Below are 22,425 nucleotides of genomic sequence, written 5' to 3'. Positions count from 1 at the left end.
GTTTGAATGTCTCTTGGGGTCTCTGCCCCACTCTTTCTGCATGGATCTCAATTCTACTTTCTCAGTCGAGGTGAGTGTAGGGGTAGGTCCCTCTCCTTCCTGTTTCCCATCCTGTTCTTTCCACTTCTGTCCGGGCGTCTTTATGTCTGTCATTTGAGTGTGTGTGTGCATCGCATGTCACACAGGGTGGGAAGGGAGAAACTGTCTCTGTCTCTGTTTTCTTTTGGGGGGTCCTGGGATCCCTGTCCATTCTTGTGTCCATCTCTGGCCCCACCCCAGTGCAGGGTTCCTGATTATTCTCAGTATGACGCTCTTTGTAGTCAACTGCGAGACACTGAAGCCGAGGCCACAGGTGTCCTACCTGGTGACCACCTATCTGTGCTGGGGCGCTGGTGCCTTGATGCTGTGGGTCGGTGAGGGCGGGGACTCGGGAGGAAGAGGGGGTGCTTGGGGGGCAGGGGGTGGAACCGGGGAGAACTCGAGGCAGGGCAAGGGACCGGGAGAGGGGCGGACCCGAGGGGAGGCGGCCTCGTGGGAAGAGGCAGGGCCTAGGGCGGCGCTTGGAGTTCCAGGGCCCACTAGCCCCCCGGCCCCCAGGAGCTCTGAACTACTTCAACCACTTGGGCATGTGGAGCCAAGGGACGTCCTTCAAGGAGCGGCGGGTGAGCTATCGTCGGTGGGCCTCGCAGCAGCAGAGCCAGAGACGCGAGTCCGAACAGCCGTCCCCGCGGACCGCAAGCACACGGTGCAGCAGCCCCACGCAGTCACCTCCGCGACTCTCTAAGCAGGCGCACCCGAGCGTCTCAGGATGCTGCCGGTGACCTCAGTCAGGATAGCGGGCCCACCCCATCATCGTGGCCACGTGCCCGAGATGAGACCTCCCTTCGAAGCTCCACTCCCAAAGAACCTGCCTTGCCTTCCGAGAAAACCCCACCCCTCGAGCTGGGGCCTACCCTTTGCAGCTCTGTTCCCGCCCACTGAAGCCTGAGCTGCCCCCACCCCTGCAGTGTGACACCGCCCCCTCCGGGTGCCTAGCCCACTCAGGCCACGCCCCGAAGGTGCCCTCCAGCGTGGGAACCCCTCGCTTTCTGAGGGCCAGTCCTGCCCCAGGAGATCCAGTCACACCCCCGGTGGGACACTATGCGTGCGTTCCAGCATTTAATGTAGCTACGCCCCCCCCCCCCCCCCCGCTTGAGAACGGCCTCTCCCCCAGAAAGGCGTGGTGTGCGATAAGATTTCCTCCCCCCTTGCCCTCCCTACTTCTCCACCACAGTAAAACGTGGGCACCTCACAACCTCTAAGTCTGACCCTTCCTTGCGTCACTGCCCCAGCGCAGGGTCGGGCCCAATGTGTGTGAACTGGTGTGCCAATTGGTCTCGAGTCCCTGCCTTGCCCTTTGGGGTCGGAGCCTCTCTGCAGGCTTGTCTATGCCCGCGTCTGCTCCTTCCTGCTTGCCTCCTGCCTAGGGACTGATAGGGCTGGAGCGGCTGTACACAGGTGGGATGGGTTCCTGGCTTCCAGGCACCCAGAGTCTGGAAGGCCAGATGATACCAAACGTGATGAGAAGTTGATGCGTATTCGATTTGATGCGTATTTGATTTTACTGGGGGTAGGTACATGATGGTTGCATTCAGGGGTTGGCTGTCATGGTCTCCTTGATCCACTCCAGGTGTGAAATCACTTTGGTGTAGACCGCAGGCATATTGGGACTGCCACATGGGACGTGGCCCCAGGATGTAATTCCTTGAAGCACACCATCGCAGATCAGTGGGCCCCCTGAGTCACCCTGCAAAACAAGGGGGAGAGGAAAGGAAAGGTCAGCCTGAGCACCAGCTCTAACAGCACCAGCTCTAACAGCACCAGCTCTAACAGCTGGCTCACAGAGGCAGACTGTGACTCCCCAGCTCCCAGAAAGGACACAGTTCTCTCCAGAGGGCAGGTGGGATTCCACCAGAGAGGACAGCCTCCGGGTTCGAGGCTTGGCCAATGGGGATGGGAATTCAGGGTCCAGTTTTTGTGCACAGCACGGGGTCCAAGAGAATAGTCCCATCAGACAGGTCAGTTAGGAAGAGGAGGGGGATCCATCTACCTGACCCTCTGACCTTCAGAGCTCATCTCTGATGTCACCTCTCCCAAACAGCTTTCTCTGACTAGACAGTAAATAAGTGAAGGAGGAAGGGATGGACTCTGATGTGGAGGGAGATTGGTGTGATATCAGGATGAGGGTATGGGAAGGAAAAGGGACAGGGGGAGGGCCCAGAGGCTCCCTTGGGGGAGCTGGTGTTGGGAAGCAATGGAGACTGCAGTAGGCAGTCTGGAACCTAAGTCCCCTCCCCCAATTCCATGATGCCTGGGGGTGGGGGTGGGGGACAGGCTGGCTCACCACACAGGTATCCTTGCCACCCTCCAGGTGTCCAGCACACAGCATGAACTCTGTAACCTTCTGGGAGTGGGCATTGGCACATACATCATTGGACAGGAGTTCGAGGTCCACACACTGGAGATCATCTGGGTATATGACTACAGACAAGAGAGAAAAAGGGCGGTGGCCAGACCCCAGGTGACTCCTCAGCCCGTCCACCCTCAGGTCCAGAGTCCAGACCCCAGCCCCCTCTGCCCGACAGCCAAGTGTCTGGACTCCAAGCTGCAGGGTCTGGCCCTGGCATACACTTATCAGGTTCGATGCTGCCCCAGCCAGAGGCATAGCAGGTGCTCCCCACTTGGGGTTCCTGGGTGGGCAGGTCCAGGACCCTCACAGCATCCGTAATCTGAGCGGGCTCTGCGAGGCGCAGCAGCATGAGGTCATGGCTGTAGTCTTCTTCTGGGAGGCGGGTATGGTTCTTCAGGAGACTCAGGTTGAATTCAGGGTGAGGGAAGCTCTCTCTGACCTGGACAAACTGGGCCGTGTCTTCATGCTCGAACAGGTTGTAGCGACCCAGCCAGAGCTGGTAATTGCTGAGGAGAGAGGGGGCCCCAAGGAATGAGGATAGAGAGGCAGGATAGGGAGAAGAGACCAGGGAGCTGGAGGAGGGTCCCGAAGACAGACAGACACATGGAGAAATGGGGAAAGAGAGACAGTTGAGAAGGAAAAGAGCTACGAGGAAAAACCATAAGTGAGACAGAAGGACGTGACAGGTCAAAGCCAGAGAGGAAGACGAGGAGAGTGAAAAAGAGAGAGCACAAAGGGAGAGAGTGAAGACTACAGGCAGTGTGAGGAAGAGAAAGAGCAGAGGGGGAGACGCGGGAGGAGGGGGGGCCTGGGACTGGCTCAGCTGCAGCAGGGGCTGTGGGGCTGGTTCCCAGCAGCGGGTGGCCTGGCCACCAGCCCAAGGTCGGTCCGGTCCCTCTCTGGACCTTCTCCCCCTTCCTCCACCCCCTGCCTACCTTCCTCCTCCCCCGCTCCTCCTCCTTCCTTCTGAGCCCCAACAGGGCACCAGCAGAAACAGCCCTCCGTGTGCACCCCTGCAGAGCATCCTTGTCATACACACACATGTCGGGATAGTCCCTTCCTGTTCTCTGGGGGTCCCTCTCACTCCCGTCCTGGGGGGTGTTCAGCAGCAATGGGGGAGAGACCCAAGGAGAGAAATGGGGCGGAGAGATGAAGAGTGCGACATACAGTGACAGGGATGCAGCAGAGGGACCCAGAGGAGGACAGACACAGGGACACACACAGATACCGGAACAGGAGAGAGTGGGAGATAGAGATAAATCACAGACACCGACAGCACCAGGGGCTGAGAGACACGGAGAGACGGACGGGGCGGGGAGACACAGGAAGATGGCTGTAAGGAGAGACAGAGAGACACAGACTGTCTGGGAGGGCTTCCCTGGGGTCGTCCCTGCCACTCTCCATGGGACCTAGAGGAGGACCACCTTTGTTTCCCTCAGTTCCCCAGCCTCCCCTGAGGCTAACCCAGGGGCAGTGCCCAGACAGTGAGAGCACAGATACTCCATCATCCCCAATGCCCTGCCCCCACTCACTCGTTTATGCAGTGGGCAGCGGTGAGCACCCACTCTGGGTGCACCAGGACACCCCCACACTGGAACTTGCTGTAATGGTACAGAGCTGCCTGCCACGGTTGAGAATTCTTCGTGCAATCCCAGCCGCCTATGATCCGGGACTGAACAGGGGGTGCGGCACCTGCAGGGGGTGCTGGGTCAGGGCAGGTGGGGGGTGGCAGTGGGGCCCGGAGGACCAGGGCTAGGAGAGGCAGCTGTGCCGTGCATGCGGTTGGAGGGATGTTGGGGCAGGAGAGCAGGACAGGGTTCTGGGGAGAGGGCAGGGATTTTGGGAAGGTTCTGGTATTCTAGAGCCATCCCTGGGGTTGTGGGTTGGTGGTGGGTCCTGGGTGGGGAGAGGATGCTGAGAACGGAGCCAACCACAAGGATCAAACAGGAGACAAGAAGGCAGCATCTGGAGCAGCATGTGGTGTGGGGATTGGGCAATGTGGGGGAGATTTGGGGTCTTGGACTGGGGAGCAGAAAATTGTGAGTTCTGAGAGGGGAAAAAGGAAGCTAGAAACAGAGAATGTGCGCTCCGAGAGAGTGGCTCAAGAGCTGGGTAGAAAGGCTTTGGGGGTTCCAAGAATCCCAGGCTGAGGGATTAGTTAGGGTCATGTTGGGCTTTGGGGGTTCTGGAAGATGCAGGGAAGGAGGTCTGAGAGGTCAAGAATAGCATCTGGGCTAAGGAGTCTGGCTGTGATTTGAGGTCCTTTGATTGGGGCAGGGAGAAGATCCCTTGGGGGCTTGGGCCTTGAATAGGAATGGCTTTGTGAGAGGGGTGGGTCCCTGGAACTGGGGTTGGGGCCAGGACTGGGAGGGGGCTCAGGAGGAGACAGAGCCAGATGGTAGTTCTTCTGGATTGGGTGATTGTCATGCAGATGAGGTTCAGGGTCTGAGGGTAGTGGAAGGATCTGGGGTTCTCTGCGGGGGGGGGGGGGGGTAGTCTGGACAGGAATGAAGATGGAGGCATATTGGGGCCAAGCAGCTGTGGGAATGCAGGGAGGATACACTTGATGTGGGGTTTGAGAGTCACGTGCTGGAGTCCGGGTGGGGGGGGTGGGGCAGGCCAGCTGGGCTCTCAAGGTATTTGGGTTCCTGGAGGGAAGTCCAGAAAACCAGCGCCAAACTGGAGGGATTCACTTGGGGAAGCCTGGAGCCTGGGGAGGAAGGAAATTCTACAAGGAAAGGAATCTGTAGTTGGGGGTTCCGGTGTTGTTCCTCAGGGAGAAGAGGGGGCGATGCTGGATCAGGGTTCAGGGGTAAGACTTGGGAAAGGAAGAGACATTTGTAGAATCCTCATACCAGGACGGGGGCCCCAGCTGGAGTCACGGGCCAGCAAGTCTGTGTGGGGAGAAGCATAGGTGTCTGGTGGGATTTGGGGGTCCTGGGAAGATTTCAAGGGAAGCAGATGCCAGGCAGTGGAAGACCTAGTTGAGAGCTGACAGCTGGGTGGGAAAAGTCACCAGGGTGCCGAAGGATTTGCAGACTCAGGTGCCAGAGCCATAGAGAACTAGAAGGTGAGAGCGGGTGATCGGGACTGGGTGCGCTCCTTGGAAGAGTTGGAGCCCCCCAAAGAGGGAGACAGAGGTGGCCCAGGCTCTGCCCCTTTGGTCAAGTGGCTCAGAGCAGGGTCTGAGTGAGGAAGAGGAGATAGTTCTGGGGGTTCCTGGGAGGGAGCAGGGACTTAGGGCAAGAGTGAGGACTGTGACAATAAGGACAGGCTGGGGTAGGACTTTAAGGGCCTGGGAGAGAGCCTGGGACCTGGGTCTGGGGTGGACTGTGGGAGGAGAAGAGGTCGTGGGGAGGTGAGGGAGCATGAGAGTCAGGCCCATTCCCCCTCCTCCCACATCGTCCCCACTGTCTCACCAGTCCCCGCCAGGGACAGGGCAAGGCACAGAACCAGGAACCACATGGTGACCACGGGCAGGCTGGTGGTGAGCTGGGAGCTTGGAAGCCTCCCCAAGGAGTGTTTTAAATCCCTCATCTCCCCCCCCCCGCCCCGCCCCACCCTGGGGCTCCGCCCCTGCCCTGCTGGCACCCAGATGCTGGCCAAGGCCCTGCCCCTGCTGCCTGGGGACTGGACACCTACTCCTACCCCAGTGCTATGCAAGGGGCGGGAGAGTGCGCACCTGTTGTTCTGCAGGGTCTGATTATCCTGGAAGCATTCCTGGGGCCTGAGGCCAGACAGGGCAGGGCCTGGAGCTCCTGGGCCCCTGCTCTTGGAGACAGAGCCAGTGAGAGGATGTGCAGGGTGTGAGGGGGACAAGAAACAGAGAGTGGAGGAATCTCTGACCTCCAATACAAAGCCCTGCATACCGGAACCCCAAGTAAAGTCACACACCCAAAAACCCGGTATATCTTCAAACACCAGCAGTGGGGCTCTGAATCCCTTCTCCCCGCACCACTTGGAGCCAGAGTGTAGATTCCCAGCCTCTGCTGCCTCTGAAATGTAAGGCTCAGCTCTCAGAACACCCTGGTTCTTGCAGTGCCTGACTCAGGATCTAGGTCCCTTTCTGTTGTTTCTCTCCAGATAATTTCTTAGGGTACCTACCACCACAATCCTAGTGCCCCCAGATCCAGAACGATGAAGTTTCAGTGGTCTCCCTGAATAAGTTCCCTCACATTTCAAAATCCAGAGTTCTTTTTGCCCCCAGGCAATGTTGGAATCCCATTATGCCCTGCCCCCACTCCATGTTCCCCAGATCTGGATGCTCAAGGTTATATCCTCCAAAGTTCCACGAATACCAGACTGTCTGCCTTCTACCGTCAAGAGCGTCCCCTCCACAGAGTCTGATTCACTGTCCCCCAGTAAAATATTTAGGTCACAGGAGCCAGGTTGATGTAGTTCAACACTCAGCGACCTTGAAAATCACCTTTTGGGGTGATCTCTGTGGAGAATCGGGAACCAGAAATCTGCAGCCTCAATGTTAAATTCAAAGGCACATTCCCCTGGCTCTTCTGTAAAATTAAAGTCGGCCACAGGGTAACCCAGCCTCCGCTGTGTGTCTAAGGGGAGGAGAGCACTGGCCCTCTTGCCTGGCCACCAGGAAGCCCACAGCTAACTATCGAAGAAAATGAAGTCATTCTTGATCATCTAGAGTGTGCTGGGTCCTTTCACTGGGGTCCAGAGATATATTTGCCCAGGGCCAGGCACTATTTGAATCAGTTCATGTGAACTTCCTCATTTGATCCCTTACAACCCCGTGAGGTAAGCAATTTGATGAGCTCTGTTTTATGATGGGGAAATCAGAGCTGAGTGGCATTGGGTCTTTTCCTAAAGATTACACAGCTGGTCCTATGCATATGTGAATGGAGGGAGCCCTCCTTCAAGCCACTTCTCTTCAGGGAGGCATCGGGGCAGTGGGTGAAAAGGAACAACGTACAGAGGCTCTGGGTCCGCTCCCAGTGTCTGGTTCCCACTTCCCTTCATCGCCAGGAGAAAGTCACAGAAACTCCTACAGAGAAACTTGCATCAGCACTCTTGTTATCTCAGTGTTTCAACAGGTGACCTTGAGCACCGGCTCTGGCCTAAGACGGGACAAGTCCTAACATGTGTGTCTTGGACAAATGAGGTCTTGAGGGATGGCTTGATTCTGTCCCTTCTGTCCCAGGTCAGGATGGGGTTGTTGGCCAGCTGTGGGAGCTTGTGCTCAGCCAGAGACACCGGTGTCAGGCCCAAATAGTTAGTTCCTCTTCATGGTTTCCTTGATCCACTCCAAGTAGCTGCAGACTTTGGTATAGACACCAGGCTTGGTGGTAGTGTCACAGGGGACGTCACCCCAGGACACAATGCCCTGCAGGACTCCCCTACAGACCAGGGGTCCCCCGGAGTCACCCTGTGTGGAGAAGGGAGAGTTTGAATGGGAAACTTCTGGATCCAGTGTCCCCATCCTTATCCTAATCACCATTGACCATCTCGGTCAAACTCCAATCCCACCCCACCCCACCGCATGCCATCCCACCCCACCCCAACTCAATATAACCCAATGTAAGCCACACCAATCCAACCCAACCCGGTGCGAACACAATCAATACAACTCGGCCAACCCATGTTCAGTCCTCCCCGTGTAACCCCAACCCAGGCCAGCCCCTACATCTTCCCCATTCAGAGTCAAACCAGACCTACGCCTATCCTCACTGGCAACACAACCAATCCCAGTCATCATGTCTGTCACATCCTAGACAAAATGTCCCCTGTCCCCAATTCCACCCAACATATTTTCCATTTAAAATCAAACCAGGGGGGTTGAGGGTTTGGGCAGCCTAGGTGGCTCAGCGGTTTAGTGCCGCCCTCAGCCCAGGGCATGATCCCGGAGACCCAGGATCCAGTCCCACGTCAGGCTCCCTGCACGGACTCTGCTTCTCCCCCTGCCTGTGTCTCTGCCTCTCTCTCTCTCTCTCTCATGAAGAAATGAAATTTTAAAAAAATCAAACCAGGGCGCGGGGTGGCACAGTTGATTAGCGTCAGATCTTGACTTTGGCTTGGGGTCCTGGGATGGAGCCCCACATCATGCTCCAGGCTCCAGGCTCCATGCTCTCAGCAGAGAGTCTGCTTGACATTCTCTCTCTCTCCCTCTCTCTCTCTCTGCCCCCTCCTCACCTTCTGCTCTCTCTCTCCTGAAAACAAATAAATCTTAAAAAAAAAAAAAAATCAAACCAAGCCCATTCGTATCCCTAACTCAAGCTCAGGATGTTGCAAACGGAACACCACATCATCCACCCCAAACCCAACTCAACCTCATCTTCAGTCTCCCCCCGGCCCCATTCTAACTGCTCTTTCTTCTCCATCCCCAAACCTATGTCTACATCTTCTGTGGCCCAAAACAAGCACAACCTTCCCCCATCCCAACTCCCAAACCATTTCCCCTACCCCATGGCTCTGACCTCACAGGACTCGGTGCCTCCACCCTCTGCTCCTGCACACAGCATAGAGGCCATCAGGTGCCCTGGGTAGTCCTTGTTACAAGAGGCGGCCGGGATAACACTGATGTTGGCACAATGCAGGGTATCTGGGAGACTCACTGGGGAGGACAGGGGACTTGGAGTGAATCTGTATTTTCAGGCCCTTGCCTGCCTCGCCCAAGAGCCCTGGAGGGCTAGGTTCCCTGGAGGCCTGACACCCAGCCCCTCCTGTCACGCACCTTGTGAGTCTGTGCTCCCTTTGGTCCCAGGCTTGTGATCAGACACCAGCCCCCAGCCGGACACCACGCAGGCCTCGGCCGGTTGGGGGCAACGCTGTGGGCAGCGCCACGGGGTGCACTTGCCGGGAGAGGTGCGCGGGCCGGGTTAGACGTAGCAACATGACGTCGTGGCGATGGCTGTGTGCTTCATAGAGCGGGTGTGGGATGACGCGAGCCAAGGTCCTCAACTGCTCGGGACCATCGCGCTTGCGCAGATTGTGCTCGCCCAGGCGCGCTGTCATGAAGCTGTGCGGGCAGGTGATTATCGCAGGTGGAGCGAGGTGGAGGCACAGAGATCAAAGAGTGGGCATGCTGGGGTCCCCCACCCTTTGGGAATCTGGAGATGCCATTCCGCCCCTGCCCGGGGCGCTGAAGCCAGGAGTAGTGGTCGCCTCTGGCCTCTCGGGACCAAGGAGGTGCGGCCACCTGGAACTCAGCCCCTAGGCTCCGGCTCTTTCCTCCTCACAATCCGAGATTCTCTGCTCTCTAGACCCTTGGTGCCCCTGAGGACTTTGAGCCCTGCCTTCATACCGGGTTTGGCAGTGGGCTGCAGACAGCACCCAGTGCGCAGAGATGAGGGAAGCACCACAGTTGAACCGTCCACGCTCAAATAGGGCCACTTGCCATGGCTGGGAGTGGGGCTCACACTCTTCGCCTCCCAGTATCTTGTCAGTGTCGTCCTGGACCGCTGGGAGAAGGGGCAGAGGAGGATCCCTGGGGACAGAGGCTTTTCCCTGGGTCCCACACCTTTGTGTGCACTCTGCCCATACGACGTATTTTTCATTTGTGCTTTCCTCCAACCTCTGAAGACATCCCTGTCCTTGAATTCTTTAGCCCTGCCTTCTGTTGGCTTTTACAAGTGCTGCTGCTTTGCTCCAGGACTGTCCCCCTGCCCTTGGCCCTTTCCTGTGTACTATGGGATTCTGGGAGAGCACATAGGTGGGAAAGGATCAGAAGTCTAGAAGTCCCCTGAGGTGAGAAGTGGAGACCGGGACCAGGGAGATGGCCACTTGGAACCAGCCATTCAAGGTCACCAAGCTGTCATAGACCATCAAGTGGATGTGGGCACCCGGTATGTATGACACACAGTCTTGGCTCTAGAGTCAGGACATCTCAGCCAAATGCGCATGTGGCCACACAAGGTCATGGGCAAACCTAGAGGCACAGCCAGTGTTCCAAACTTAGGAACTGATGTCGAGAGCAGTTTAAGCTGAAATTCACCTGCATCTCCATGGGTTAGCAGCTTCAGAAATCATCACAGCACAGACCTTCATAGGTATGTATGAATCTGGAGAGTTCAAGGATGGGTATGCGTGTGCACACACACACACAGACACTGATTTGGACCTCAAAGCTCACACCTAAATTTCACACAGGGGACCTGGTTCCCACATGTGGATTGGAGCTGGACACACAGGGCTATGAAAGCCCACCACATGCAAACACACACACACACACACACACACACACACACACACACCCAGAGCACCATGCATAAGGCTACCTAAACAGGGATATTTCAAGGTCGTAAGACCATGATCCACTACTGGGCAATGGGGGTTATGACCCCTGAAGGTCACAGCAAGACACACAGACACCCACCCTGGGGCAGGAATTTGCACAGCCAGACCAAATGCCTGCCAGGGTCAGGAACTGGGCCAAGGGCCCTGGCAAGGTCGGGGGAATGCGGATGTGGTGGACAGGGGGCTTAAGAAAGCAAGGGTGGGGTTGTTGTCCTACAAAGACGGACGGAGGGTGTGAGCTGAACAGCTGGGCATCGAGGCTGCACCCAGCCAGTACCAGCTGGAGGAGGGTGGAGGCCCTGGCTGAGTGCAGCAGGCAGGAGGGAGGCTGGGAGAAGAGAGCACAGAAGGAGCCTGAGGGGAGGCTGACAGCAGGGGGTAGCTTCAAGGAGCCTGCAGAAGTGAGGGTCATGTGGGGCATAATGAAAATCCACCTTCAACTTGTCCAGAGTAGAGGCATCAGGTTACACTTAAATTCTCCATGGGTGGTAGCTGAACTTGGTCTGGAGTTTTCCTAGTACCCAGGGTCACCTTGACATAGTGGCCACCTCTCTCCAGCCTCAACCTGCTCCCCTGTCAAATGAAAACAAGGGCATCTGGGTGACTCAGTGGTTGAGCATCTGCCTTTGGTCAGTTCGTGATCCTGGGGTCCTGAGTTGGAGTTCTGCATTGGACTCCCCTCAGGGAGCCTGTTTCTCCCCTGCCTATGTCTCTGCCTCTCTTTATGTATCTCTCATGAATAAATAAATAAATATATTTAAAAAAAAACAAAAAAATAACTAGATACCATGGATGCACCCATCAGTTTATCTGTTCTTGCCTTGAATTTTTATATTTTTATACTTTATATTTATTTTTTTTAAGTTTTTTTTTTAACTGATTCATAAGAGAAAGAGATAGAGAAGGAGCAGGGTGGCGGGGTAGAGGGCAAAGCAGACTCCGCACCGAGCAAGGAGCCCAGTGCAGGACCGGATCCCAGAACCCTGGAATCATGACCTGAGCCGAAGGCAGATCTTCACTGAGTAAGCCACCTGGGCACCCACTTTTCCTAACTTTTAAAAAATATTTATTTATTTATTTATTTATTTATTTATTTATTTATTTAGAGATATAGAGAGAGAGAGAGAGAGAGAGGAGAGCACACAAGTGAAGGGGGGCAGGGTAGAGGAAGAGGGAGAGAGAGTCCCAAGCTGACTTTGTGCTAGCCTGTTGCCTGAGATGGGGCTTGATCTCAGGACCTGGAGATCTGACCTGAGCTGAAATCAGGAGTCAGTCATTCTTCCGACTATGCCACCACGTGTCCCTCTCCCTCATTTTTTAAAACAGTGTTTTTTTAACAAGATGATTTAAAAAAAAATCAAAAGTCAGGATGTCTGGGTGACTCAGTGGTTAAGCATCTGTCTTTGGCTCAGAGTGTGATCCCAGAGTCCCAGGATTGAGTCCCATATCAGGCTCCCTGCATGTTGTCTGCTTCTCCCTCTGCCTGTATCTCTGCCTCTCTCTGTCTCTCTGTGTGCCTCTCATGAATAAATAAATCAAATCCTAAAAAAAAAAAAACAACCCAAAAATGATTTCCAACTCCTTCAGAAACTTTTTGCTTCCTTGTAGGTCTCCGTGTGTTTCTGGTGCTTTTGAGCACTGCAACAGGAGGCTGACCAGAACCTGGATCTAGGGTGCCTGGGTGTGAGTCCTGGCCTAACCACTTGTCAGCTGGGTGATCTTGGGCATAATCTTTAATCTCTTTGTGCTTCAGCTTCCTTGTTTCTAAAATGGTAGTGGTAGTAATCCCTAATCATGCATTGCTTGATGAATTAGCAAGTTAAAATATGTAGAAGACAGGGTGCCTGGGTGGCTCAGTTGGTGAAGCATCTGCCTTGAGCTTGTGCTGTGATCCCAGAGTCCTGGGATTCAGCCCCACATTGGGCTCCCTGCTCATCAGGGAGTCTGCTTCTCCCCTTACTTGTGTTCTTGCTCACTCTGTCACTTTCTCTCTCAAATAAATAAAGAAAATGTTAAAAAACAATACAACACATAGACGGATTAGAATCATGCCTGGCACGTATCAAGCACTACAGCAGAGTTAGCTATTATAAGGATTTTTTTTCCCAGCTAATTGCACCTACCTTCATTTCAGATCTCAAGTAAGTTCATGATACTTCTGCAACACTGTGTGGTATTAATCTTATTTACTTATTTTGGATATCTCTTTATTGTATACCTCCCAAACTCAAGTTGGTGGATGTACATTATGGAAAAGAATAGAGGCAAAGATCTAGCCCGGTTCAGGTACTACTGGATCATGGTGCTTAGAGGGTGTCATTAGGGGACTGATCTCTTGCCATGTCTCTGTGAACTTCCACTGTATTGGGCCCTCAGGCCAGCTATGTCCATGCAGTGGGAATGGGGCCCATCAGCAGCACCCAGATTCTGTCCTCTTTTTGTGAACACCCGGGGAAAAGACAGTAAGTTGTCTTCTGTAGCCTTCAAGCAAGGATCTCAGGGTTAGCTCTGATGGGATCAGATTTACTTCCCTGGGATTTCTCACTCTGCTCCACAAAAGTTGCTGTGGTCAGGAAGATGTCATGCTATGACTGGCTGGGTCTAGATCACATGCTTTTCTTACGAGTAAGTGGAGGGGTCATTTCTGTCAGAAGCAGAAGGACAAAAGGTGGGCAGAGAGTTCCTCTGAACAAAGTTAAGTTGCTATTGCCAGAAGAGTGGGAATGGATATGGAAGGTGGGCAAAAACAACAGCTCGCAACTTCCTCCCATATTTATGATACTGTTTTGGAGCACAATTACCCTGGGGGTATTCCCAAGAGCAGAATAGCAGTGCTTCAGAAGAGCTTGGGGAGACTTTGTACGGCGTTGATATACACTCCCTAGAGGAGTCAGGATTCTCATGACAAGCAACAAAGCCAATTAAAGCTAGTTTAAGTAGAAAATAGATTTATACAGGATGTTGGGGGAGTTTGCAGAATCTGTGGAAGGCCAGAGAATTGGGCTCCCAGGGACAAGTGATCAGGATCATGCCCAAAAAGCCCCTGGAGGACTGGCTGGTTGGGTGTGACACTGCCGCTTGCCCTGTGCACCCCCATCTCTGGGGCCTGGACTCCACTGGGGAACCCTTTTCTCTGGTGCCCTGGGACCCTGGAGGTAGCTGTGGCCACACCTAGCAGAATAGGGTCCATGCCTACTACTGGAGGCGGATTCCAAGTGTAGTGTGGCTCTTTATTGGTAGAGTCTGGTCATGTGCTGAGGTCTTAACTGTATGGGAGGCTGGTTTCCTTCCTGGAAACTGTGGATGCCTGTGTTGGGGAAAATATTCCAAATGTGGACTAGTGTTCAGAGGTGCTGGGAAGACAGAGAGAGTAGTGAATGTTCATTTCATTTCCCCTTTGCTCTAAAATGGTAACTTTGTGTGATTTTAAAATTTAAATTACTTTTATTTGAACAGACACTATATTTATATGGTTCAACATGTGAACAAGTGCAAGTTTCCCTCTAGCATTTCTGTCCACCATCCCACTCATTCCCCTTCCTGGGGACAACTGATGCTACTAAGACATCTTTTAGCTCGTGTGTATTCTTCTAGTCTTATTTTCTGCACATCTGAGAAAATAGCTATGTCTATACACAATATGGCTTTATAAACATCTACAAACACATACATACACACCCATACATATAGGTATGTCTCTATAGATACTGTATATGCTTGACACTTAAAAAACACACAAGACAGTATTACAATTCTCTTTTTAAAGTAAATCATCATTTATTCAAGGCTAAGAACGTACAATGTTTATGGCTGGCATAGAAACATAACATAGGTTATGAGGGGTTTTCTTAAGGTGTAGAAATTTGGAATTTTTATGTTCTAATTTGTCCACCTTTGCCTCTGAGACTTTACCAATTACTTTTCAGGATTGGGGAGTTCTTGTCCCTCTAGATTTTTGGTGCAAATTCAGTTCTGGTTGTGTGTGTGTGTGTGTGTGTGTGTGTCTGTGTGTTAGGGTTTGACTGTGATTCTAGAGTATGGTATGCGGGCAGCATTGAATCCTGTGCTCCTTGCCAACTTATGGAAAGGGTTTGAATTAGTCAGGAGTCTTTAGATCATAAATAATAGGAAATCTAACCTGAAATGGCTTGAGTGAAGAAATTTATGGTCTCACCTAAATGAAAAAGGGTGAGAGTAGGAATGCTTTCAGGCAAGGCTGAATTCAAGAGCCAAGTAATAGCATCAGACATTATTGTCTGTTTCTTGACTAATTGATTTGGCTTCATTCCACATAGTAGTAAGTCAGGATCTAGTTAAGAAAATACATCATTCTAGGGATGCCAGGGTGGCTCAGTGGTTGGGTGTCTGCCTTCAGCTCAGGACATGATCCTGGGGTCCCGGGATCGAGTCCCGCATCGGGCTCCCTGCGTGGAGCCTACTTCTCCCTCTGCCTGTGTCTCTGCTCCACCCCTCTCTCTGTGTGTCTCTAATGAATAAATAAATAAAATCTTAAAAAAATTTTTAAAAAAGAAATCATTCTAGATGCTTCAGAAGGTAGTAAAGATAGAGACAGAACAAAGGGAGGTGGTGGTATTAGTAGAGCCCGGAAGCTGGAGCCATCTGGAAGGCATAGACTCATGTAGGATTTGCTGAGAGGTGGCTAGAATCACAGAAAAAAAAAATGTGGCTACTGCTAAAGACACCAGCTGAGGTGGTGGTGGTGGTAGTGGTGGTGGCATTAGTGAGAGGGAAATAAATGCTCTGGCTTGTCCTCTTCTTCCAGAGCCAGTCTTCTGCTGGTGCTGCCCATTAGCCAAGCATACTGCTAAGCTAGTGAGCAAAGGAGGCTCAGAAATGTAGTCCTTGCAATACAGAACAGGGGAGGGTGGGGAATGGATCAGAGAGCAGACAGACAAACAACTGGCAGAACTGCTAACAATGTGGGCCTCAGGTCAGGCAGGAAAAAGAACACAAAAAGTTCTGGCAGAAGTCTTGTGTGATCAGGTCCCACGAGTACCCCAAACCCAATATAGTGGCCAGAGCAATGCAATGCACTCATGAGGTGCAAGTGGGGATGGGCATTAAGGCTTATGCCACAAATGTCTACTTCTGACCAAACCACAAGATGGGTTAGTCTTTGGGATGACTTGAATGTCATCTCAATTCTTTCTCCTCTACTCTTGTCTGTGTTCCTTTCTTAGTTTTACTCTATCAGATCTCCTGCCCCCTTCAAACTGGGTCCAGGGCTCAGGCAGAGGCTCACAATCCTATAGACTAGGGGAAAAAAGCCCTTAGCTGCTTCAGTTAGAAAAAGTCCCAGGGCAGAGCCTGACTGGTTGGCTTTGCTCATGTACCCATCTTTGGGCCAGTCACCATGGCCTGGGTTGTGGGGCACTGAGACTGGCACAGCCAGAGTCATATGACTCTTTTTGTGGCCCCAGAAGGCAAGGATATGTCATGAGCAGCCCTCTACCGGGATTCTGTGATTGAACCCCACAGGAATCTTGCTATTCCGTATATATGACTAAGCTTTTACATTCTGGGTAGGTTTCTGGTTATGTGTGAAAGATACACAGTTTGCCAGAAACAAAGCAGATGGAGTCTTAGCTTATTTGGCTGAAGCAGGCTCGCACTGTTCAAAAAGTAGGCAATGTAGGGAAGGGCGAAAAAGAGACGTAATTCTCAGAAGGGGCCAGTAACCGAGGCCGAGGCCATAGGTGTCCTACCTGGTGACCACCTATCTGTGCTGGGGTGCTGGTGCCTTGATGCTGTGGGTCGGTGAGGGCGGGGACTCGGGAGGAAGAGGCGGAGCCCGGGAGAACTCGAGGCAGGGCAAGGGACCTGGAGAGGAGCCAGCCCGAGGGGAGGCGGCCTCGTGGGAAGAGGCGGGGCCTAGGGCGGAGCTCGGAGTTCCACGGCCCACTAGCCCCCGGCCCCCAGGAGCTCTGAACTACTTCAACCACTTGGGCATGTGGAGCCAAGGGACGTCCTTCAAGGAGCGGCGGGTGAGCTATCGTCGGTGGGCCTCGCAGCAGCAGAGCCAGAGACGCGAGTCCGAACAGCCGTCCCCGCGGACCGCAAGCACACGGTGCAGCAGCCCCACGCAGTCACCTCCGCGACTCTCTAAGCAGGCGCACCCGAGCTTCTCAGGATGCTGCCGGTGACCTCAGTCAGGATAGCGGGCCCACCCCATCATCGTGGCCACGTGCCCGAGATGAGACCTCCCTTCGAAGCTCCACTCCCAAAGAACCTGCCTTGCCTTCCGAGAAAACCCCACCCCTCGAGCTGGGGCCTACCCTTTGCAGCTCTGTTCCCGCCCACTGAAGCCTGAGCTGCCCCCACCCCTGCAGTGTGACACCGCCCCCTCCGGGTGCCTAGCCCACTCAGGCCACGCCCCGAAGGTGCCCTCCAGCGTGGGAACCCCTCGCTTTCTGAGGGCCAGTCCTGCCCCAGGAGATCCAGTTACACCCCCGGTGGGACACTATGCGTACGTTCCAGCATTTAATGTAGCTACGCACCCCCCCCCCCCCCCCGCTTGAGAACGGCCTCTCCCCCAGAAAGGCGTGGTGTGCGATAAGATTTCCTCCCCCCTTGCCCTCCCTGTCTTCTCCACCACAGTAAAACGTGGGCACCCCACAACCTCTAAGTCTGACCCTTCCTTGCGTCACTGCCCCAGCGCAGGGTCGGGCTCAACGCATGTGACCAGATGTGGGTATTGCCACATACATCATTGGACAGGAGTTCGAGGTCCACACACTGGAGATCATCTGGGTATATGACTACAGACAAGAGAGAAAAAGGGCGGTGGCCAGACCCCAGGTGACTCCTCAGCCCGTCCACCCTCAGGTCCAGAGTCCAGACCCCAGCCCCCTCTGCCCGACAGCCAAGTGTCTGGACTCCAAGCTGCAGGGTCTGGCCCTGGCATACACTTATCAGGTTCGATGCTGCCCCAGCCAGAGGCATAGCAGGTGCTCCCCACTTGGGGTTCCTGGGTGGGCAGGTCCAGGACCCTCACAGCATCCGTAATCTGAGCGGGCTCTGCGAGGCGCAGCAGCATGAGGTCATGGCTGTAGTCTTCTTCTGGGAGGCGGGTATGGTTCTTCAGGAGACTCAGGTTGAATTCAGGGTGAGGGAAGCTCTCTCTGACCTGGACAAACTGGGCCGTGTCTTCATGCTCGAACAGGTTGTAGCGACCCAGCCAGAGCTGGTAATTGCTGAGGAGAGAGGGGGCCCCAAGGAATGAGGATAGAGAGGCAGGATAGGGAGAAGAGACCAGGGAGCTGGAGGAGGGTCCCGAAGACAGACAGACACATGGAGAAATGGGGAAAGAGAGACAGTTGAGAAGGAAAAGAGCTACGAGGAAAAACCATAAGTGAGACAGAAGGACGTGACAGGTCAAAGCCAGAGAGGAAGACGAGGAGAGTGAAAAAGAGAGAGCACAAAGGGAGAGAGTGAAGACTACAGGCAGTGTGAGGAAGAGAAAGAGCAGAGGGGGAGACGCGGGAGGAGGGGGGGCCTGGGACTGGCTCAGCTGCAGCAGGGGCTGTGGGGCTGGTTCCCAGCAGCGGGTGGCCTGGCCACCAGCCCAAGGTCGGTCCGGTCCCTCTCTGGACCTTCTCCCCTTCCTCCACCCCCTGCCTACCTTCCTCCTCCCCCGCTCCTCCTCCTTCCTTCTGAGCCCCAACAGGGCACCAGCAGAAACAGCCCTCCGTGTGCACCCCTGCAGAGCATCCTTGTCATACACACACATGTCGGGATAGTCCCTTCCTGTTCTCTGGGGGTCCCTCTCACTCCCGTCCTGGGGGGTGTTCAGCAGCAATGGGGGAGAGACCCAAGGAGAGAGATGGGGCGGAGAGATGAAGAGTGCGACATACAGTGACAGGGATGCAGCAGAGGGACCCAGAGGAGGACAGACACAGGGACACACACAGATACCGGAACAGGAGAGAGTGGGAGATAGAGATAAATCACAGACACCGACAGCACCAGGGGCTGAGAGACACGGAGAGACGGACGGGGCGGGGAGACACAGGAAGATGGCTGTAAGGAGAGACAGAGAGACACAGACTGTCTGGGAGGGCTTCCCTGGGGTCGTCCCTGCCACTCTCCATGGGACCTAGAGGAGGACCACCTTTGTTTCCCTCAGTGCCCCAGACAGTGAGAGCACAGATACTCCATCATCCCCAATGCCCTGCCCCCACTCACTCGTTTATGCAGTGGGCAGCGGTGAGCACCCACTCTGGGTGCACCAGGACACCCCCACACTGGAACTTGCTGTAATGGTACAGAGCTGCCTGCCACGGTTGAGAATTCTTCGTGCAATCCCAGCCGCCTATGATCCGGGACTGAACAGGGGGTGCGGCACCTGCAGGGGGTGCTGGGTCAGGGCAGGTGGGGGGTGGCAGTGGGGCCCGGAGGACCAGGGCTAGGAGAGGCAGCTGTGCCGTGCATGCGGTTGGAGGGATGTTGGGGCAGGAGAGCAGGACAGGGTTCTGGGGAGAGGGCAGGGATTTTGGGAAGGTTCTGGTATTCTAGAGCCATCCCTGGGGTTGTGGGTTGGTGGTGGGTCCTGGGTGGGGAGAGGATGCTGAGAACGGAGCCAACCACAAGGATCAAACAGGAGACAAGAAGGCAGCATCTGGAGCAGCATGTGGTGTGGGGATTGGGCAATGTGGGGGAGATTTGGGGTCTTGGACTGGGGAGCAGAAAATTGTGAGTTCTGAGAGGGGAAAAAGGAAGCTAGAAACAGAGAATGTGCGCTCCGAGAGAGTGGCTCAAGAGCTGGGTAGAAAGGCTTTGGGGGTTCCAAGAATCCCAGGCTGAGGGATTAGTTAGGGTCATGTTGGGCTTTGGGGGTTCTGGAAGATGCAGGGAAGGAGGTCTGAGAGGTCAAGAATAGCATCTGGGCTAAGGAGTCTGGCTGTGATTTGAGGTCCTTTGATTGGGGCAGGGAGAAGATCCCTTGGGGGCTTGGGCCTTGAATAGGAATGGCTTTGTGAGAGGGGTGGGTCCCTGGAACTGGGGTTGGGGCCAGGACTGGGAGGGGGCTCAGGAGGAGACAGAGCCAGATGGTAGTTCTTCTGGATTGGGTGATTGTCATGCAGATGAGGTTCAGGGTCTGAGGGTAGTGGAAGGATCTGGGGTTCTCTGCGGGGGGGGGTAGTCTGGACAGGAATGAAGATGGAGGCATATTGGGGCCAAGCAGCTGTGGGAATGCAGGGAGGATACACTTGATGTGGGGTTTGAGAGTCACGTGCTGGAGTCCGGGTGGGGGGGGTGGGGCAGGCCAGCTGGGCTCTCAAGGTATTTGGGTTCCTGGAGGGAAGTCCAGAAAACCAGCGCCAAACTGGAGGGATTCACTTGGGGAAGCCTGGAGCCTGGGGAGGAAGGAAATTCTACAAGGAAAGGAATCTGTAGTTGGGGGTTCCGGTGTTGTTCCTCAGGGAGAAGAGGGGGCGATGCTGGATCAGGGTTCAGGGGTAAGACTTGGGAAAGGAAGAGACATTTGTAGAATCCTCATACCAGGACGGGGGCCCCAGCTGGAGTCACGGGCCAGCAAGTCTGTGTGGGGAGAAGCATAGGTGTCTGGTGGGATTTGGGGGTCCTGGGAAGATTTCAAGGGAAGCAGATGCCAGGCAGTGGAAGACCTAGTTGAGAGCTGACAGCTGGGTGGGAAAAGTCACCAGGGTGCCGAAGGATTTGCAGACTCAGGTGCCAGAGCCATAGAGAACTAGAAGGTGAGAGCGGGTGATCGGGACTGGGTGCGCTCCTTGGAAGAGTTGGAGCCCCCCAAAGAGGGAGACAGAGGTGGCCCAGGCTCTGCCCCTTTGGTCAAGTGGCTCAGAGCAGGGTCTGAGTGAGGAAGAGGAGATAGTTCTGGGGGTTCCTGGGAGGGAGCAGGGACTTAGGGCAAGAGTGAGGACTGTGACAATAAGGACAGGCTGGGGTAGGACTTTAAGGGCCTGGGAGAGAGCCTGGGACCTGGGTCTGGGGTGGACTGTGGGAGGAGAAGAGGTCGTGGGGAGGTGAGGGAGCATGAGAGTCAGGCCCATTCCCCCTCCCACATCGTCCCCACTGTCTCACCAGTCCCCGCCAGGGACAGGGCAAGGCACAGAACCAGGAACCACATGGTGACCACGGGCAGGCTGGTGGTGAGCTGGGAGCTTGGAAGCCTCCCCAAGGAGTGTTTTAAATCCCTCATCTCCCCCCCCCCGCCCCGCCCCACCCTGGGGCTCCGCCCCTGCCCTGCTGGCACCCAGATGCTGGCCAAGGCCCTGCCCCTGCTGCCTGGGGACTGGACACCTACTCCTACCCCAGTGCTATGCAAGGGGCGGGAGAGTGCGCACCTGTTGTTCTGCAGGGTCTGATTATCCTGGAAGCATTCCTAGGGCCTGAGGCCAGACAGGGCAGGGCCTGGAGCTCCTGGGCCCCTGCTCTTGGAGACAGAGCCAGTGAGAGGATGTGCAGGGTGTGAGGGGGACAAGAAACAGAGAGTGGAGGAATCTCTGACCTCCAATACAAAGCCCTGCATACCGGAACCCCAAGTAAAGTCACACACCCAAAAACCCGGTATATCTTCAAACACCAGCAGTGGGGCTCTGAATCCCTTCTCCCCGCACCACTTGGAGCCAGAGTGTAGATTCCCAGCCTCTGCTGCCTCTGAAATGTAAGGCTCAGCTCTCAGAACACCCTGGTTCTTGCAGTGCCTGACTCAGGATCTAGGTCCCTTTCTGTTGTTTCTCTCCAGATAATTTCTTAGGGTACCTACCACCACAATCCTAGTGCCCCCAGATCCAGAACGATGAAGTTTCAGTGGTCTCCCTGAATAAGTTCCCTCACATTTCAAAATCCAGAGTTCTTTTTGCCCCCAGGCAATGTTGGAATCCCATTACGCCCTGCCCCCACTCCATGTTCCCCAGATCTGGATGCTCAAGGTTATATCCTCCAAAGTTCCACGAATACCAGACTGTCTGCCTTCTACCGTCAAGAGCGTCCCCTCCACAGAGTCTGATTCACTGTCCCCCAGTAAAATATTTAGGTCACAGGAGCCAGGTTGATGTAGTTCAACACTCAGCGACCTTGAAAATCACCTTTTGGGGTGATCTCTGTGGAGAATCGGGAACCAGAAATCTGCAGCCTCAATGTTAAATTCAAAGGCACATTCCCCTGGCTCTTCTGTAAAATTAAAGTCGGCCACAGGGTAACCCAGCCTCCGCTGTGTGTCTAAGGGGAGGAGAGCACTGGCCCTCTTGCCTGGCCACCAGGAAGCCCACAGCTAACTATCGAAGAAAATGAAGTCATTCTTGATCATCTAGAGTGTGCTGGGTCCTTTCACTGGGGTCCAGAGATATATTTGCCCAGGGCCAGGCACTATTTGAATCAGTTCATGTGAACTTCCTCATTTGATCCCTTACAACCCCGTGAGGTAAGCAATTTGATGAGCTCTGTTTTATGATGGGGAAATCAGAGCTGAGTGGCATTGGGTCTTTTCCTAAAGATTACACAGCTGGTCCTATGCATATGTGAATGGAGGGAGCCCTCCTTCAAGCCACTTCTCTTCAGGGAGGCATCGGGGCAGTGGGTGAAAAGGAACAACGTACAGAGGCTCTGGGTCCGCTCCCAGTGTCTGGTTCCCACTTCCCTTCATCGCCAGGAGAAAGTCACAGAAACTCCTACAGAGAAACTTGCATCAGCACTCTTGTTATCTCAGTGTTTCAACA

The 22,425-nt window shown here is 54.4% G+C and overlaps 2 protein-coding genes across 2 annotated transcripts; both read right to left on the bottom strand.

Moving 5' to 3' along the window:
- Positions 1 to 1,559: 1,559 nt before the first annotated feature.
- Positions 1,560 to 5,936, bottom strand: LOC129500627 (kallikrein-1-like). The gene is made up of 5 exons (XM_055311248.1): positions 5,869 to 5,936; positions 3,982 to 4,141; positions 2,669 to 2,955; positions 2,384 to 2,520; positions 1,560 to 1,786 (listed from the first exon to the last, which is right to left on the bottom strand). The coding sequence occupies exons 1-5, from the start codon at positions 5,912 to 5,914 to the stop codon at positions 1,631 to 1,633; spliced, it is 786 nt and encodes a 261-aa protein (XP_055167223.1). The 5' UTR covers positions 5,915 to 5,936; the 3' UTR covers positions 1,560 to 1,630.
- A 1,749-nt stretch (positions 5,937 to 7,685) lies between these two features.
- On the bottom strand, positions 7,686 to 20,856 carry LOC129500105 (polyserase-2-like). Its single transcript, XM_055310232.1, has 8 exons — positions 20,789 to 20,856; positions 18,911 to 19,070; positions 17,633 to 17,919; positions 17,432 to 17,484; positions 10,820 to 11,033; positions 9,714 to 9,870; positions 9,194 to 9,428; positions 7,686 to 7,838 (listed from the first exon to the last, which is right to left on the bottom strand). The coding sequence occupies exons 1-8, from the start codon at positions 20,832 to 20,834 to the stop codon at positions 7,686 to 7,688; spliced, it is 1,305 nt and encodes a 434-aa protein (XP_055166207.1). The 5' UTR covers positions 20,835 to 20,856.
- Positions 20,857 to 22,425: the final 1,569 nt, after the last annotated feature.

The sequence above is a fragment of the Nyctereutes procyonoides genome, unplaced genomic scaffold (assembly GCF_905146905.1).
Source record: "Nyctereutes procyonoides isolate TBG_1078 unplaced genomic scaffold, NYPRO_anot_genome, whole genome shotgun sequence".
Classification (NCBI taxonomy): Eukaryota; Metazoa; Chordata; class Mammalia; order Carnivora; family Canidae; genus Nyctereutes; species Nyctereutes procyonoides.
This window is presented reverse-complemented; position numbering and strand designations above follow the sequence as displayed.

Bases quoted from the DNA above. Each gene is read 5' to 3' on its own strand.
- LOC129500105 (XM_055310232.1), bottom strand. From the start codon at position 20,834: ATGTGGTTCCTGGTTCTGTGCCTTGCCCTGTCCCTGGCGGGGACTG. The intron at 19,071-20,788 runs GTGAGACAGTGG...CACCCCCTGCAG, and splicing joins CCTGTCCCTGGCGGGGACTG to GTGCCGCACCCCCTGTTCAG. The intron at 17,920-18,910 runs GTGAGTGGGGGC...CTCTCTCCTCAG, and splicing joins GCTGCCCACTGCATAAACGA to CAATTACCAGCTCTGGCTGG.
- LOC129500627 (XM_055311248.1), bottom strand. From the start codon at position 5,914: ATGTGGTTCCTGGTTCTGTGCCTTGCCCTGTCCCTGGCGGGGACTG. The intron at 2,956-3,981 runs GTGAGTGGGGGC...CTCTCTCCTCAG, and splicing joins GCTGCCCACTGCATAAACGA to CAATTACCAGCTCTGGCTGG. The intron at 1,787-2,383 runs GTGAGCCAGCCT...CTTGTTTTGCAG, and splicing joins GTGGCAAGGATACCTGTGTG to GGTGACTCAGGGGGCCCACT.